The sequence below is a fragment of the Phlebotomus argentipes genome, unplaced genomic scaffold, assembly GCF_947086385.1.
Source record: "Phlebotomus argentipes unplaced genomic scaffold, Phlebotomus argentipes genome assembly contig_15, whole genome shotgun sequence".
Lineage (NCBI taxonomy): Eukaryota > Metazoa > Arthropoda > Insecta > Diptera > Psychodidae > Phlebotomus > Phlebotomus argentipes.
Window position 1 is genome coordinate 8,467,391 of NW_026776181.1, and position 18,156 is coordinate 8,485,546.

Sequence of the window (18,156 nt, forward strand, 5' to 3'; positions counted from 1 at the left end):
AGCGAAATACGCTTATAAATTTCTCATCAAATTGCACATAACACCGAATCTCACATTTGACGGCAGTTTTGAGACGCTTAAGCGCAAGAGAAATATGAGTAAAATTTATTGTAAGTGAAAAGAGGTTAGCATGCGACCTTGGCTAGCGGCTCGTTCATCGTCTTTTCCCAAACGAAATCTCGTCTCAATAAAATTGTGATTGAAATTACCTGTGGCCTTCGAGCTGTAGCTTTTTGCCTCTTCGCCATTAGAGTATAATTTTGATTAGATTGATGGTGGAGTTGGGTCTCTTGCTCAACTGCTCTTAAGGCGCTTATTGCTAAATTCGTGTGGCATTTGCAACTGTGTACTTTTTGACACAATTGGAGAAGATTGTAATTGCGCATGATCCTTTTTTATGCCTCATTTACACCGAAGCTTGCGTCAAAGAAATGTGAAAGACATCATCGCATTGCGTTGTTGCAGATCTTGAAGATGATTGATAAATCATTTCATCGAATGAAGCCTTGGGAATTTATGATTTGAGCCTAAAAATGTCACATAAAGCAAAGAATAGTCCGATTTATCACTTTGATTTATGTCCGAATAGATTTCCCAACACCACAATCCGTCCATACATAATGTTTCAAGGTGCATTAAGAAGAAACTCCAGATTTTACATACTGCATCGCATTGACGCAAAAACTGTGTCTCTTCATTAAAAATTTTATGCTTTATTAATAACTTACACCTTATTATAATGATTTGTGTTAAAAGTCGCATATGCGAAACCAATTTTTCAACTGAAAATATCACACCAATGCCATCCTCACTGGTCTCTGAAGATCCCCGCATTAATTTGCACATCAATTACTGAACATCTTCTGTTTTACACTTCTTTTTTTCAAACACTCACCCAAAATGATTGTTTGTATGCATGAAAAATTAGTGGCAATGCAATAGCAGAAGCACCTACATATTTTATTATGCTGTTTCTAAATACTTTGGCCTTATAGAGCATTTTTTTTCTTATAAAACTGTCTTTTGTATTTTGCACTCGCGCTCTCAAAGGTGTTATTAGAGGTCAAAACGATTTCGTTTCTCTCGAATACATCACATTAATTTCCGGTTTGGATGTGTGCAACTGTCAGGTATATCCTCCATAAAAGACGCGATTTCTCAGACGATGTTGTGTATGTAATTTAGAAGGGCTCATATTTGTTTGGAAAGTTATTGAAACATTAGAATAGCCGCTCATTTGCCATTGTGTATGTAACACGAAGCCATACAACGAAAATGGCCATTTGAGTTCAATGGACAATTTTGAAAAACTTTATACATCACAATCCAAAGAAGAATTCAATTAGAAACTTTGTGAAGTCATTGCTTCAAGTATTACTGATCTATTTCATTGAATTATACAATGGATCCGTGCATATCTTGCACAATATCCAATAAAATATACTTTCATTTGATGCAGCACGCAGAGAACATGGTGCGGTACATTAACAATACATCAATAATTTGTGAATATTGAAATTCAAAAAGGTACAAAATTGGAGCTTCTTTGCTCTCGTCCTTTTTCGGTGCAATTAACAATGTGTCGAGTTCCAATTTCATCTCGCACCTGAAAAATCAATTTAATCAATTTTTCTAGTATTATCCCTTGAATAAAATAAAAGTAAGAAATATCATGATAATAATTTTTATAACAATCTGAACTTATACATACATTTGTATTAAATGTTTATAGTGTCACAAATTTTATGAAGAACAGTGTATTCTGTATATAATTTCAAAATAGCGCGAATTTATCCATCTTGTGAGAAGTGGAAGTAAGTTTTTCCAATTTTCAGTACAGGTAAAGCCCGAATATAGGCAAATTGATAGTCACAATATTTGTATCTTGAGAATCTCACGATTTCTATGCCTAATTTCTTATAGTGCAAGATAGGAATAAGAAAGGTAGGTAAATAGAAATGAAAACGGAGATTTTCTTCATCCTGATTACCTATTCGAGAGTTATGCGATGTCTGTTGAAACCGATAAAATGCAGAGAGTCATTTAGAAAATCATAAGTTTATAGGATTGATAGTTATGCCTTCGATAAATGAGTCCAGACTAGGCACAAGACTAGACACAACCTCAGTCTTCATCGTTAAGTTTCCCGAGTTTTCCCTTCTGCGCACAAATGAAAACTGCAGTACATTTCCATAGAGAGCTTTTTTATTTTTATGTTTAATGACAAATATTACATTTCTTCTGAGTTTATGATGAATTTAAATTTTAATTATTACATTTTCTCTCCATATTTATTTTTTATTTTATCCATTACATATAAGTTTGTCTTGGGGATGAGTTTTCAAACACATTTCATTTGCTTAACTTCCTATCCATTACTACAATGATTTCAATGATCTTCATAAATCACTTTTGTGAATGATTAGCAAGAGGAAAAGGAGTATTGAACACGCTAAAATCTTCTATCTTTAATACGTTTCTTCTTTTGTCAATCTACGGGTCACATGAATTCTTCAAAATTTATACTTATGAGACGACATAATTCGCAATTAGTGTTTGTCACTGAATCTATGCGTGTGAATTAAAAGAATACTTTGTATTGCAAAACTTAACACAAAAACTTAAATGATGAAAGTTGTACTGACGTATAAAAAATGCTTCAATACAAGATAAAAAGTTTTTACAAAGATTTCTGTTTCGAAAAGATTTGTATTTCCCATAGTAATCGTCATTATTCGTCTTATAGAGAGACATCTATTCACAAAAATGACACAATGAACACATTTTAGCTTCTTCTCTTTAAATATTATTAGTCAATTGAAAATGCTCATTAAATGTCCACATTTTGGTTCGCCTATTATAAAAATATCAGTTTTTCAGCTTTTTTGTGTGTAAAGATTGTTGGTAAAAACAGTGGATTTTTTTTCCTTCTAGTAAAATAAAAATTCATACAAAAAGATTACAAAAAAGGAAAATATCGAGAAATTCTTCATTTGGACTTGAATTCGATTCTTGTAAGACATTTTAAAGTATATAGTGTATAGTTTAGTACAAAAAAAATGGTATTACATTTATGCAAAGCCAAAGAAGTCAATTAAACCCTAGTTAATACACATTTAAAATTATGCATTTCATTTCATTAAATATATTATACTTATACAATATTCACACTTACGAGAAACACATTTTACATACTTTTATTTCTCTCTTTTACATGAAGCATAAAAATATAATTCTTATTTCAACAATTTTGACTCGTCATATTTCCTTCATCTTCTTCTTCTTGTGTGTATTTCACTCCGCTTCACTAGAGTTCACTTCAATTCTTGTTTCTTTGCTTTTCTTTTCCTTGTCAAAAATATATATAATTTACCCCTAAATTTGTAACTCTCACTTTTTCTTCCATCTTTTCCACATTCTTTTGCATTTCAGGAGCGACTTTCTCATGTTAAAATAACGATATCCTCTAATTCAATAACATTAAGTTATAAATATATATTATCATTATATTTCTTCTGCAACCATATTTAATTCTTTGCAATATAGAGACTTTTCACTCGATTTTTCTCGACATTGTGGTGAAATTTCTTGAGCGCATTGTTCAAAAATGTGTTAGAAGGATAGTAAAAAGTAACAAATATAAGAGAAAAGTTTGTGCCGTACAGGAAGTTTGTCTTTACAGTGTCTTCTTGTGTATCTTTTTGGCACTACAAAAATCTCGTGTTTTCCCTCTTTTCCTAATTCAGTAAAATCCACAGCAAATTCTTATTGCAATTGCCTTGGTAACATTCATAATCATTATTCAATTGCAAGAAACATTTGCTTTCCTTGGTAAAGTGGACAAAAAAGTGGAAATATTATACCAATATTAATTGGTGAATGAATTCAATTCATAATTCAGAGAGTTTTCTCCTAATATAGAGAAAAAAATTCAGGTTGCAATCATTGGGAGAGTAAGATAATCTTCACAGGAGATTCAATATTGTCCTTAAATATTCCTGGTGTCTCAAATGATAAGGAACAAAGTGAAATCTCATGAGAAACATTGTGGAGAATGCTTAAAATTATCTGAAGAGAGTGTGTCATAAGAGATAGAGGGATAAATTAGGCTTTGTAGTGATCGTTGCGTTTTATCGCACAACACAACACGAGTGAGAAGATCAATCCCAGCACTTCAACAGTGATGATACCTATGAAGACAGCAACTACTATCGGCATGTTTTCCTTCAGCGCCGTCACTAATTTGTCCACGCAGCCCTGAAAGACACGTGGCAAAAGTCACCCGTTAGTTCTTGCACTTGTAGAAAGGATATTTTGCAATAAGTACCTCAGAATTTATGGCGGGATTGATGTAGGATGATATTCCACCTTTGACAGATGTTTCACAGGCAAGCTTTTCAGTGCCCTTTTTGCAGCAAGACTCGGGAATTGTGTACAATGGATTGAGACTTGAGATCTTCATGTCCAAGAAGCCGCCATCCTTTCCCTTTGTGTTCAAACGACTTGATGCCCAATCTTGAGGTCCACTTGCTCCACAGCACTCAAACTGCAGGGATAGAAGAACTGTATTAGCAAATTGAATCATTGGCAGCTGTCTTCACACATCTCTTACATGCTTCTGAATAGCATCAAAGGCAATGGTTCTGCTGTTGATAATGCCATACTCCTCCTTGACGGTGTGCTTCACGGACGCCTGAACCATCTTGCTAAGCTCCTGCTTATTCTGGAATGCCCAGACTCCGGCGGCTACTTCAGCCACAAGAATGATCAGCAGGCAGCAGAAGAACTGCAGAGGACAGAGAGACAAGGAGGTGTAATCTAAAAACAGCCACTTTGCGCGTGCCTCAACTCACCGACACGAGCATGCATTGGGATTCCTTGAATGCGCCGCAGCATCCCAGGAATGCCACAATGAGCATGAGAGCGCCGATCGCCAGGAAGATGTACAATCCGATGTAGTAGTGATTCTCATCTTGTGTCATGGAAATCAGGAAGGTCGGATCTGTGAGCATCCATATCGCCAGCACAACTGTGGCCAATCCAACGAGCTGCAGGGGAAAAAGAAAGGCGCACAGCATTAGTATGACATCAGCCATCCTCGACAGAGACATCAAGTTTCAGTTGTGTGTGACTTGAGAAGCTATTTTAAGAGTTTCGGTATCTCTTTACCACACTGACTTCCAATCTTTTCTAACTTTAGATCACATTCACACCGTGTCGGCGAACGTGAAAACTTGCCTATCGCCAATAGGGAAGGTACGATGGTGAAAACATCCCAAAGGGGGCAGAGAAGTGACGAAAAAATCATCCGTGACGTCACATGAGACATCAGCAAGTCATTCAACTCAGTCCAAGAACTGTAAAAAGGGGTGAAAAGCACAAATATCCACTCACGATGAATAGTCAATTGGCGAGTTTCTGGCGAAAACCAATGAATTGAAGGATAGATTTGGCTTTAAAAGCCAAAAAATGTTCATTCATCCCACATTATTTACCTCATCAGTGGTGGTGACATAAAAAGGATCGATTTCGCACAAAGTTATGGAATTGAGTCATAACTCCAGTGTGAGGAAATCACCATTTAATGATGACGACAATTTCATACGGTAAAATGCAATTTTTGCGTGAACTCTTTCGAATTTGACCGAGAAAAATCAAGTAGGTTTGGAAGAGCTTGAACAGTTTATAGTTTGAACTATGATCAGTTTACTTTTAGCATCAGTTCTCCAGATAATCATGCATTCTTTCATTGTGCCTTTATTTTCCCATGACTCATATATGAGGTGCTCAATACGTTGAAGACGAAAAATGAGAGAAAAGTATGACTATGAAGGTCTGAAACCATATCTGTACATCCATTTCAATGCTTGTGTGGCTCTTAATTTGCACATTATTTACACATTCTCCGAATATAATTGGTGTTGCGTGTCGGGGTCATTATGCATATGCTAATTTTCCTTAATTTCATAATTGTTCAATGAATAAAATGATTTTGTGGAAATTTTCGTCAAGTTTCAGTCCAAATCTCTATTTGCCTTTATTATTTAACGTGTGTGTGTGTGTGGCTCTGTCTCTGCGGAAGAAAGTAAATTGAATTGAAAGACAAAAACTTTGGGAATTGAACGACAATCGAAGAGAAAGCAATATTTACAATAGCGGAGACGCATTTTTTCATTTTCTCTCGGTGAACACAATTTGCAGGTGTCAGAAATTTTACTATGTGCTTCACCCACATTTCTCGTCTTCAATCTCTCTCTCTGACCATCGTACTTTGTCGAAAGAGTTACGAGTAAACCTTCTTCATGTCGGTGAAGGAAACTTTCGCCTCTCATTCTTTTTTGTGCAAAACGGGATGTCGAGTAAGAAGAGACAAGGTAAAGTCAAGGGAAATTGCATGTGTTGCAAGTGCTGGTCACTTGCAAGACGCACCACATTTTTTGCATTGTCTGCAAAATGCAAGCCTTTCACTCTGACTTTTCAAAACACGGAAGCACAATAGATTGGCCAAAAACCATGTAATCAGACGTGAAATTTTGCCGACAACCGTCAAAATGGGTGTGAAAGACTTTGGAGAAGAAAGTAATTTCGCCTCAAGGCGTGATTCTGGATTATTTTTGCTTTAAAAGGCATATTAGAAAGTTTTTGCTTGCCAAACTCATATATAAAGAATTACTGAGTGGGAAGTACAAGACCTTAAACTTCACTATCTCTGCCTTCTTTTGCTCTCACTTTGCCTTTACACAATTGACTTTGAGGGTCAGATGATTTATTCTGAAAAATTTACAATTTAAATTTCTCATCATCTAATTCAATTAAATTTCCCATGTCATTTTTCTGTCATGAACTTCATCAGAAAAAATGAAGAGAGTGGACAAAAAATAGGAAACATCACCAGCCATATGACCTCTGTGGCTTATGCTCTTTATCTGACAATTTCTCTATAAAGAATCCCCACATTACATACACCACAAAGAGACGCACGAAAAGGGGGAATTTAATATACATACAAATATGTATGTGCATGTATGGAAACGACATATTTATTACAATTTCTACAACGGGTACCGATATGCTTCTAAGCCGATGCCTCAAGTTAAATAATTATGGATTATACAGAGTAAAACGACTAGAGTTTCACTCTCGAGCTCATATTATATGTATTACATATTTCCCACTTTTACACTTCTTGAGCATGCACACGAGTTTAATAAAAAGATCAAGCGAAAAACTTCCATCTTCACACTCGCTGAACTTCACGGAAATTTAGAAACACACAGAGTTTCCATTCTGACCATACAATCTTCTTCTCTAACACAGGTATCAGAAAATCATAAACTCTTGCAAACATCGAGGTGATTTCACCTACAAAACTGTCGACGGCAACAAAATGCGGCAAAATGTCAAGGAGAAGATCAAAAAGATCGTGATCATAAATTCCACTTGAGTGTTTTCTCAAAGTAAAATGTCTCAAGTTCTGTGAACTTTCTGTCTGTGTTTGTTAAACTGTTGACAAAGTGCATTTGCTGTGGTCTTTTTGGGTAGACAGTCTTTTGTGTCGATCAGTCAGAAACACCCACAGCAATTTCCTCAATTAACCATGCTTTAACTCACTTCGTGGAATCTCAAATTTCTTGTACCTCAATTGAGAGATTAATTAAAAGGTCTTCTGTATTTTCCACTCAAAAATATAACTCCATGCGTCACGACATCCTGTGTATGCCAAGGTCTGTTCTCCAACTAGTCAAAATCATTCGCATATTCACTCAAGATATAATTATGTTTTCGCAGAGAAAAAAAAATTGTGCAATCATCAATGCGAAGATCTTCGTTGAACATTCATTTTATGAGTGGCAACAAAAGCGAAACAAAAAATGCATAAGCAAATATTTGGAGAAGATAAATAGAAAGGAAATGGGTTCAAGAGAAAAATGGACAGAGTTGAAGAAAAACAGAAGAGGTTTCCACTCCGCTCCTCTTCTACAGTTATTTGTCTTAACGCTGTAATTTTTAGCACTAAAGTGCGGAATTATGCAATAAAATTTCACGGAATCATGTCTCATGAGTCTCTTGGCGTGGGCAAAACGGCAAACAGGTAAAATTGCAATACAATGCAATTTGCTAAATTACACTCTCGTGCTTAGAGAAAAAGACTCTCTCGCCAAAAGTGAGGTAACATCCCAAATATAAATAATGAATTTAAATGGCTCTTCTTCTATTTTCTTATTCCCGCAATGCGGCATGTTGAAATATAAATTACACTCGCCGGCATTCAGTGAAGCTCATTGGCCTCTGCTGCTGTTTTTCAAATTGATAAATCAAAAATAAATATCTACCTCACAAATTTATCACTGATCTGTGCTTGTCTATCACAACAGTAGTGAGCAAAGTTTACTGACTTTCATTTAATCACTCTCAATTGATCGGTTTCCTGTGCTGATGGAATTTATATTTGTAATTTAATTTATTCTCCAGACATTTTTCATAATTGCTGGTCCCCTCCATGGAAATTGATATGGGAAAGACGCTCAATCAAAGTTCATTGTCACACTAAAAGAAGAAGAAAACTCATGAAAGAATTTTTACTGGCAGAGATGCGCATAATATATGGAAAAGACCAGAACAGACTCGCACTTTTTATCATTTTTATTTGAATGAAACTGGGAAAAAGAGGACAACGTCAAAGGAACAGAATTGTGGCGCCCAAGAGTCGCCATTTAGTACACATTTTACATTTCACCCCTCAGAGGAAAAAACCTACCCTTTTGCCGAGACATTTGTCCCGCAGGCATAAATGTATAGAAGTTTTCTTGGGCTTCTTCTCGCAATTATCATTTTGATGTCGCATTACATGAAATGGAATAATGCGAAAAAAAACCCATGAAGACGGAAATGAAATGCATTATTTATTTTGAAAATCGCTTATATCACTCGAAGGTAAGGCGAGATTGATGGATAATGCCATGATAAATGCGATAAATCCATAATTTATAAGGCAATTTTAGCACGAAGAACTATAAACCAAATTCCCCAAGTGACTAAAAGACTGGCAAATACCCTAATTAACAGATTAAAACAGCTGAACAAAGAGTAATTATTCATTTTGTAATTAACTTACAGTGAATCTCAGAAAGACTAGATCTTAAGTTTAGAATTTGTGAAGGACTTCCGACTCCTAATTTGTTGATTAATTGTGTTTATCGATAAATAGCTTGTAATATAAACAAAAATATCTTCTGGAAATAATCCACAGATATTTCAGAAAATATTCATAATCGTTTTGGCACACATAAGACAGACTACAAGTGAAAATTTATACCTCAAGGCAGAGTCTTGCATATGTTGCAGTCTAGTTAGTCGCTTATAAGGAGTGGTTCATCTTTGCTTACGAGCAAACTAATTAGACAAATTGTATGTCGTTGAAATCACTACGCTCATGAGTTTTAGAGTAATTGTAAAATATGGTATTTCATCACTGCCAAAGGTTATCTTTAGACCGTAGAAATCAATAATAATAATGTCCTCTTCTTTTTCCACTCTCCTTCGTGATAATGGAAGCAAAATGATATATAATTTTCGCTCTGAAAAATACAAGTGGGTTTCCTCACTGAAATTTCATGCAATGTGTGTTGAAGACGTGAAACAATGGGCGATAAAAATTAATTTATACTGTACAATGATCATTGAACACTTCATTAGAAATTCATCGGGATTCTTCGGTAATTCTTGTGAATCAACTTTATATTCTTGTCACATTTCTTCAGACAATACGTCCTGAGTTGAAGTGTGAAAAATGTTGCTTCTGTCGATGGATTAAATTTCCAGGACATGGATAACATGGAAAAGTGTGTCGTCACTGGTGATCTGAGAGAAAGAGAGTCTGGCTGTTGTGTTTTTTCAGGGATGATGATTTCGAGAGAGGAAGAGTTTGAGAAAAATCGATAAACAGGACTCTGGAGCATTGAGCATGAACTCTCCGTTCGCAATATCTCGTGAAAGCGCCACACACAAGCGCAACCCTCCCGAAAAAGGTGTGTGCAGAATCACCATGGGTTTGTATTAGTGTCCTTGTCCTACAAATTTAAGTGAATCACAGTCCTATTTCCGGTCTTCACACACATCACTTTTCTATCAATACCTTTGCGCGCCAGCACCCTTTTTCTTTCGCACACATTTATCTAATTAAATTTCCTCTTATCGAGGAATTGGAGGACTCCCGAGGATGAAATTGGGTGAAATTTCAACAGACACACATTAGCATTTTATGTGAGCACAATAAATTGGGAGTAGAAATCATTTTGACGTGAAAAACCCACAAGAAAATAGAATTATATACTATCAACGTGGGTTTCATATATTATTCAAATTAAAAGCCCTCTCAATCCACACGAAGCCTCTTTAATTTTGCTCCACAGACACAACATCACTGTGAATGCACGTTTGTGGAAAATCACAGACATATTCTGAGGTGCACTAATCTGTAAATATCACATTTCATTTCAATTTTCATTGCAGATGCAATCTGCGGACAGAATGTTGTTGACAGCAGCTTGGCTGCAGCCTCAATACAAACCACACTTTATTATAAATGGGTCAATCGATAGAACGCATGGAGTTCTATTTGCAATGGAATTAATTATAAATAAAGAGTCATACGAGGGCATTCACACGAGTTGCACATTTTGCAAATCAACAATTCACCTTATATTTATCTCAATGTTCTTTTTCCCTTTCCTAAAAATTCATCTCCCTTTGCATTCATTCATTCAGTGAGAGTGTTTGTGACATGAAATATCGATAGGCAAGTTGAGAGAGATAATTTATTGCCATTGAGAATTTATTTTCATGCATTTTCTGTGTGTCTGTGAGAAATATTTTCCAGTCTCTTTTTTTCCCTCCCACCAATTTCACACTATTTCAAACTTGCAACATTATACTTCAGAAAATCTCTTTTCTCACTCTTTCATTCTGATAAAGAAAACATTCTTCATACAAGCTTGAGTAAGAAATGACCTTTTTTCCTGCCTTGTTGCTTGTAAATTACACCATATGAGAGGCTGAAGACTTTTAACGATTTTTTCTTCTTCTTGATGCTTATAAAATTATGTAAATAAGTGAGGAATTATGCAACTTTTATTATTCATAACAATCTCTTTTGTCTTCCAAGACTGCTTTTTCCCCTTATCAATTGTCTTCAGCTTGATATTCAAGTCACTGTGCGTATTTGGAATGGTTGGTTGGTAATAAAAAGGAGAAACCTTGCTATAAGATCAAAATGCGGTTTTCTTGGTGTGTCTGTGGTAAAATTAGAATTTTTACTATCCACTTTGTTAATACAAAGTGTTTATCACTAATAAATCCTAAAGGAACTGACCTCGTATCGTTCCTTTATTAACACGTTGAAATTTGCACAAAATGTGAAGAGTGTGTTTTGCCATTTTTCACACCTGCGAATGCCATTTGATGGCAGTAAACGTAATTAATCAACACCCTTTAGTATAAGCAGAGAAGCGAAAAAACCCACCCAAAAGCCGCGGGGAATTGGGTAAATAAGCTCCACACAAGCGATAGTAAATTAATGTCATTTTCGTTCTTTTTTGCCATAATAAAAGGAATTTTAACAAAATATACAACACACGCAGCCAAAAGGATCCTAATTGAATTTTCACGGTGTCGAGGAGTGGTTTATTACAGATGTGAAGAAGTCATTTGCTGTGGTTGCAAAATTGAGAAATTGTAGTCAATTTAATTTTCTCACTGTACGCCACTGAAAGTGGCTTCGCAGTCTGTGCCTCATTTAACACACCCCTCAGATAGTATTTTCGGTGAAAAGAGAAAGAGCGTGAAATGAAAATGAAATTTCAGAGGAGGAAGTATTGGCTCAGGTTTTCTCCGATGCTCAAATGTTAGAATTTTCATTCTCTGCATCTCTCACATTAGAAAACATACATTCAATTTTTCGAGACTATTTTTAGAAGATCCCACCAATTGAAAATCTTCCACTGATTATTACCAATGCGTGTGTTTGTGCGAAGGCAGTCCAAGAAGTCAATGCAGACAAAGATGAAATAAGGAAGGGAGGCAAAAATGCTCTAACACATGATTGTGGGTGTTGTTTCGCCTCACAAGAATAAATCTCATGACTCATTCGCAGGATTATTCCTTTGACTTGCAGGAAAATTCTATTATTTGCTCTCAAGTTTATTGAACTTTTTCTGCTCTTACAATTTTCTATGTTTGCCGCCTGGTGTCACCCTCTCGCTCCCCTGTTTCATTTCGATGAATTTATTACCCTTGAAAGCCTCGTGACTTTCTCTTCCCAACGAAAAGGGGGTGAAAAAGACAAACGACTGCATTTTATGTCCAATAATATAGATTGTGAGGGAGTTGAAATGTCGGGTGAAAAAATCCTCTGAAAATCATTTATTATTCCGGAAATGCATGCCTCTATGAATTATGTATTTCTCTGCGTGTGTACCTATATATTGTACAATTCCCTCCACGAAGATATTTTCCTGGAAACAGTGTGACGAGACTTCCAAATGGGACAAACCCCTTCTTTGCAGGGGTTTCGATTCAAGGGGAATTCAAAGTCCTTCCCAAGATCCTCACGATTTTCAAAAGCCTTTGTGTTTGATAACGAATTCAGTCAAAAACATGCGAAACGGGCCAAAGAAGAGAGGAATTCATAGAATTGCAACAAAAATAATGGGTTCCAGGAACAATGGTTTGATTAATAATCTCTTAAGTATCGCAAAATATTTGGAAATTATATTAGATTTAGGTTTTGTATTAAAATGTTCATAAAATCTCTCCATTTCGAGGAATTTTTCAAAACATTTTTTGCTCATATTCATTCAATTTATTTGCAGTCTTAAAGTGTTTCACACTAAATAAAGCAGCAGTTAATGGGTATTCATTGTTTTGAAAACAACATTTCAAAAGTTTAAAACACCATGAAAAGTTCTGACCACACATAACTCTGCTTAGAGTCGTTTTAGATCTCTTAATATTCGCATTTTATTCCCGATTTAGAATATTTGGATTTTCTCCAAAGAATTCAGATCAAAATATCTTCGAATACATTTAGGAAAGTAAATACGATTACAAGAAGCATGCTTTATCTATCTGAACTGTGTTTTTATCATTTAAAAATGGACAACCAAAACAAACAATTTATTCAAGTCAACAGAATTGCAAGATGAGCTTGCTAAACTTCAAATATCTTTGCTTGCATATCTAATCAGGAGAACAGAGAGAAATAGTTAAAACCCATTCCCTCTCTCAAAATGAATGGCGAATCTGTGCGATTCGCCAGAAATCTGTTGACAATAGCCAACAAGTCATATTCGCTGAAAAATAATCATCATTCAAGCTCTTGTGCAGGTCAGTCGGAATCATCCGATAAATATAGATGCGTGACATTAAAAATTTGAGTAGCTTCTGAGTGATTTTCGCGGAATGAAATTCCTGTAAATTAGAACCTATTGCGACAAATTGCGATGGGTAAGAATAAAAATAAAATGTGTAGGTGTGGCATGGTGACGTCACTCATTTCAACTCTGCTTGAGGTTTGCAAGGACATGGGAAAAGGGAAATCGCACTGGTTTGCCAGGATGAATAAATTACTGCCTTTCAGGCCAAGTCCTGGCCAGGAAGTGTGCGCGCGGACAATAATTTCAGTTGCTCTGGCATCTTCTCGATGACCTGAGGAAAGTGGCGTGTTTTGGGGGTGGTTTGGGAGGACTTTTCGACCCAATAATCCCTTCGTCAGCCACAGAGTATTTGGGTTTTCAGTTCGCTGGGAAATCACGAGATTTTGCTCGCATGCGCCACAGCGATCTGCTCTCATCTCTGGTCCAGGCATCGCAGGAAAATGACTCTGGAGGACATGTTCGAGAGAGTGTTTGCCACTGTTCATGCGGGTTTTCAAGTGGGATTTCTTCTTTGTGCGGTCATTTTGCGGGAGTCTGGATGATTTTGGTGGGAATTCTGGGATTTCCCAGCGCCCAAAGATACACTCTCACTTTTCTTTGCCAGTCTCTCTCTCGATGGCCAGAGAGAGAGAGAGAGTGCCATTTTGAATGTGTGACTGGGTGTGCGTGCGGCGAAGCCTGTTTGTGCCCTCATGGCGGAGATGTGAGGCCACGAACACAGTGACGTGCTCTGCGGACTCTCTGGAGGATGACGAGAAAAGGCGGAATAGCGCAATGGGAGAAGATGAAATTGGTGAAAGAGCGAGAGAGGGAAAAAGACGAAAAATTGGTAGTAAATGCAAGTTTTCGTGAATGTGTGTCTGTGCGGGGGAAAGGAAATAAGAGGCGAGAGAATTGTTAAACTGGTTCTATCTGCTGACTTTCGCACAATTTTTTCCACATCCAACCAATTATTCCCATCTCTGTTTCATTCACAATCACTCCCAGGCCAAGTTGTTTCCCACTGGGAAAATTCTCTGTCCACCATTTCCTCTCCCATCATCTGCCTCTCTTCTTCCCTCTTCTAAACATCTCTCGCGCGCGCCCTTTCTTCGTCTCTCCATCTCTGCACCCATGGCAAACAGCAGACGGACTTTTTCCCTATTCCCACTTGGTTGGACGGCTTTGCAGAAATATTCCTGCCAACACGAGCAGCAACTCATCGAGAGCGTAGAAATTTATTTTTAGGGCGAAAATTGTCATCGCCACTGTGCATGTCGTCATTATGAGCATCATCTGCACAAGATGTTAGACTTTTCCTTATGATTAAATATTCTAATGACCGAACTCACCCAGAAGATGAGGTTGACCAAGACCACGAGATACTTTATGACTCCACAACATCCGTTTAATCCCATTTTGGCTGGCTCAAGTAAGCTCCTTTTTCGCTGTGATGAGAACAACAAAAGGATGACGCACAATCTTCAATTCACACACCCTTCTTCAAGGATGCTCAGCACTTTTCTCTCCACGGAAAATTCCACCCAGACACTAGAATGCAAGACGATGCAGTGAACACTCCGGAATCTGCAACAATATGCTTTTCTCCACTCTGAGGAATTCAAGATCTCTCAACAGTTCGGCCCAACGTGATCAAAATACACTCCCGCTCGCTTCGATAACAGAATCGTACTGGCTGACACAGGCTGTAAAAAACCGTCTTGCCTGCGTCGAATGGTCTCAACGTTGGATGCCATGAGCAGTTCTGCGCTCACTTCACACACAACATTTGAATCTACACACGAGAAAGTGAGAAATCAAGGGGGAATTTCTCGCCACACTTTGCTGATTTTTTCCCACCTCAACCAATAATTAACAGACAAGTTTTCCAGTAATTTTACTATATATATATTTAGATAACACATTTCATACTTTATAATTAGAGACAGTTTTCATCGTAATTGCACAATCTATCTGTCTATGCGGAATGCATATTGCGGTAGAAGCGAACTCGATCACGATAAATTAAAAAAAAAAACATGTAAAGACGCCAAAGACACAGAATTCAGCCCAGAAAATCCATAATTTCCTGCGTACTGAGTTGATTTGTTGACGATTTACTTTGATTCTGACTGGGATTCATCAGCAGTGGCTGATTCGTGGTCTGCATCTGATTTAGGCTCATCTTGCCCGTGCTCTTGTTCTGCGGCAAGAGCGAGTCCAGGGCTGTCCAATTGGCCGGAGCGCCTCTGTTGTTATTCCACTGACTCGTGTTCGCCGGCATTGGTGTCCACACGGCATTATTCCAGTTTGCAGGCGCGGCCGTAGTCGTCGGACTCCAGGCCATCGAAGGATTGTTATTGATGGCACTCGCGCGAGTCGCGGGCGTGGTCTTGATCTGGCTGAGATTGGCCTCGATGAGGGTGGACGTGAGATCTTTCGGCTTTGCTGGTGCCACTTTGGGCACGACTGTCGCTTGCTTCTGCAAACGCTGGGCCTGCTCCTGTTGCTTCGCCATCCGCTGCTTCTCTTCCAGCGACAAGGAAGTGCTGGCCTTCACTTCAACTGCAGGTTGTGCGGTGACAGGAGATGGGTCATGCTGTGATGTGTTTAAGTACGAATCCAGACCCAAGTTCGAGAACATTTTGTCCATCTCGGAATTGTGGCTTGACGGCACTGAGGGCACAAGAGGTCCCGTGGCATTGGCATAGTTGAGGTCCAGTGCTTTGGACTCTTGCTGAATCGAATTCAGTTGCTCAAGCTTCGTCCGATGCTCCACTTCCACGCGATCAATCATCTCTTTCACCAGCGAGATGAGAGCGTTAAATTGACTCAACGACAATCCGTTTTCTATGCAGAGAGGAACTAGGAAAGGGATCACTTTGGTTGCCATGACGTCCTTCGTGATGCCCAATTTGTTGTGGGTCAGCGCCAATTTGTAAATGCCCAAAATTCCCATCAAAACCGCGGGTTCTCTGGATGGAATTTGCCCAAGGAAGGGAATGATCTCGTCCAGCACCAACCACTTGTCCAGATGCTCAAGAAGTCTGCCGATGCAGAGGAGTGAATTCACTCTCACAGACATGTATGGCGTCCCGATGCAGAGTTTCTTGATCCTCGGCAGCAGGGCATTCTTCATGGCAGGATAGTCGACGAGGGAGGCGAATGTGGGCAGCACGGAGAGACAAAGCTCCTGGATTTGCTGGGCATCCGACTCGAGGGCGCGATAGAGCATGGGAAGGACATCAGTTTTCACATCATCCGCCGGAGTCAATTTCAACAGCAGATCCATTTTCTGCAGGAAAATCAACAGGATCTGTATGGGCTCTTGAATCTTCATCACGGCCTTCAGCGGCGGCAGGATATGTCTCTTGTACTCATTCTCCGTGCAATTCTCCGCTATCAGGAGTACATTGGGCAGCACGAATGGCACCATGGGTGCATTTATGAACTCCTTCACGAGGCACGGAAGGATTCTCTGCATGTTCACGCGATGGGGCAACTTGGAGATGATCTGTGGGAGTCCCTTGTAGAATTTGGACTTCTGCAGGTTGTCCCACTGGAAGAGGGCATCGAGGTAGCTCAGAGTCTTCACACCCACATCATCAAAGTGCGGCACTTTGCTCAAGTCATGTATTTCCGGTCGCATTTCGGGCGTGGCATTCAGCATCAGGCGCACGTAATCCACAAGAGTGTCGGGAATGTGGGAGAGACTGGGAATACGTCCCTGCTTCAGCTCCCCGGCGAAGCGCCTGAAGGATCCCCAGTCCTTCCCGAAGCTCTTCATGGGTTTTCCGCCCACTGAATAGATGGTGTAGATGAGCATGCCCAGTGAGAAGATGTCACTGGCAGGCGAGTGGGCGGAAATGAGGGCATTCTCGGGTGCCATATACTCGAGCATAGGCTGCGTGAGAACGTGCCAAGTGGAGTTGTACTCCTGATATGGCCAGAAAGGCTTCGCCTCATGAGGCGTCTGATTGAGGATGCAAAAGTCAAATCCGAAGATCTTCCAAGCACCCTGCTGATTGACTATGATGGACTCAGGACAGATGTTCCGATGCAAGAGTTTCACGTCCGAGTGCAAGAATGCCAGACCCTCAGCCAGCTGCATAATCCCGTACTTGATCTCCACGTCGAACAGCTTGAATCCCGCCAGAGTGCTAGGCAGCGGTTGGGGAACATTGTGAATGTGTCCCAGGACATTTGCCAGAGATGCAAAGACGGGTTCAGTGGCGAATGCCAGGCTGTCACGACTCTCTTCCAATGGGTGCTGAACAGTCAGCACTTGCGGATGGCGAATCTTGGTCAGTTGACTGATTCCTCTCTTCATGGTCTCCATCATCACTTCCCGGTCGTCCTTCTGCCATCGCTCCAATTGGCGCTTCTCCAGCTCAAACACTGCCACCTCTTGTCGCGTAGACTTCTTATAGCCACGGTAGATCTTCCACAGAAGGCCTGAAAGAAGGGAATCGCCCGGATTAGTGTTGTGACTAATCAATTACGTGTGGGTAAAAGTTCACCTGGTCCTGCACTTGCGATGTGTTCCACCACCTCAAACTCCCTCGTCACGGGATTCCCCGGTAGCACACCCTGTAGTTGTGATACTGTGCTGCTCACAGAAGAATAGAGTTTATTGAAAACATCCATTTTCCGTCTTGTTTTCCACGAATTTCACTGAAAAACACAAATCTACTCTACACAACTCTCACTCAAGTCTTCTTGTGTTGGCCACCAGGATTGCTGG

The 18,156-nt window shown here is 39.0% G+C and overlaps 2 protein-coding genes across 2 annotated transcripts; both read right to left on the minus strand.

The window, feature by feature from the left end:
* Window positions 1-2,187: 2,187 nt before the first annotated feature.
* Window positions 2,188-15,101, minus strand: LOC132262576 (CD9 antigen). Its single transcript, XM_059761875.1, has 5 exons — window positions 14,765-15,101; window positions 4,854-5,048; window positions 4,613-4,786; window positions 4,328-4,546; window positions 2,188-4,257 (listed from the first exon to the last, which is right to left on the minus strand). Exons 1-5 carry the CDS (start codon window positions 14,828-14,830, stop codon window positions 4,105-4,107), a joined length of 807 nt encoding a protein of 268 aa, XP_059617858.1. The 5' UTR covers window positions 14,831-15,101; the 3' UTR covers window positions 2,188-4,104.
* Window positions 15,102-15,224: 123 nt separating this feature from the next.
* On the minus strand, window positions 15,225-18,114 carry LOC132261897 (SCY1-like protein 2). The gene is made up of 2 exons (XM_059760926.1): window positions 17,933-18,114; window positions 15,225-17,867 (listed from the first exon to the last, which is right to left on the minus strand). The coding sequence occupies exons 1-2, from the start codon at window positions 18,057-18,059 to the stop codon at window positions 15,478-15,480; spliced, it is 2,517 nt and encodes an 838-aa protein (XP_059616909.1). The 5' UTR covers window positions 18,060-18,114; the 3' UTR covers window positions 15,225-15,477.
* Window positions 18,115-18,156: the final 42 nt, after the last annotated feature.

Coding starts and splice junctions, on each gene's coding strand:
- LOC132261897 (XM_059760926.1), bottom strand. CDS start 18,059: ATGGATGTTTTCAATAAACTCTATTCTTCTGTGAGCAGCACAGTATCA. Junction 17,868..17,932: donor CATCGCAAGTGCAGGACCAG/GTGAACTTTTAC, acceptor CCCTTCTTTCAG/GCCTTCTGTGGAAGATCTAC.
- LOC132262576 (XM_059761875.1), bottom strand. CDS start 14,830: ATGGGATTAAACGGATGTTGTGGAGTCATAAAGTATCTCGTGGTCTTG. Junction 4,787..4,853: donor CCCAATGCATGCTCGTGTCG/GTGAGTTGAGGC, acceptor TGTCCTCTGCAG/TTCTTCTGCTGCCTGCTGAT. Junction 4,547..4,612: donor TTGATGCTATTCAGAAGCAT/GTAAGAGATGTG, acceptor CTATCCCTGCAG/TTTGAGTGCTGTGGAGCAAG.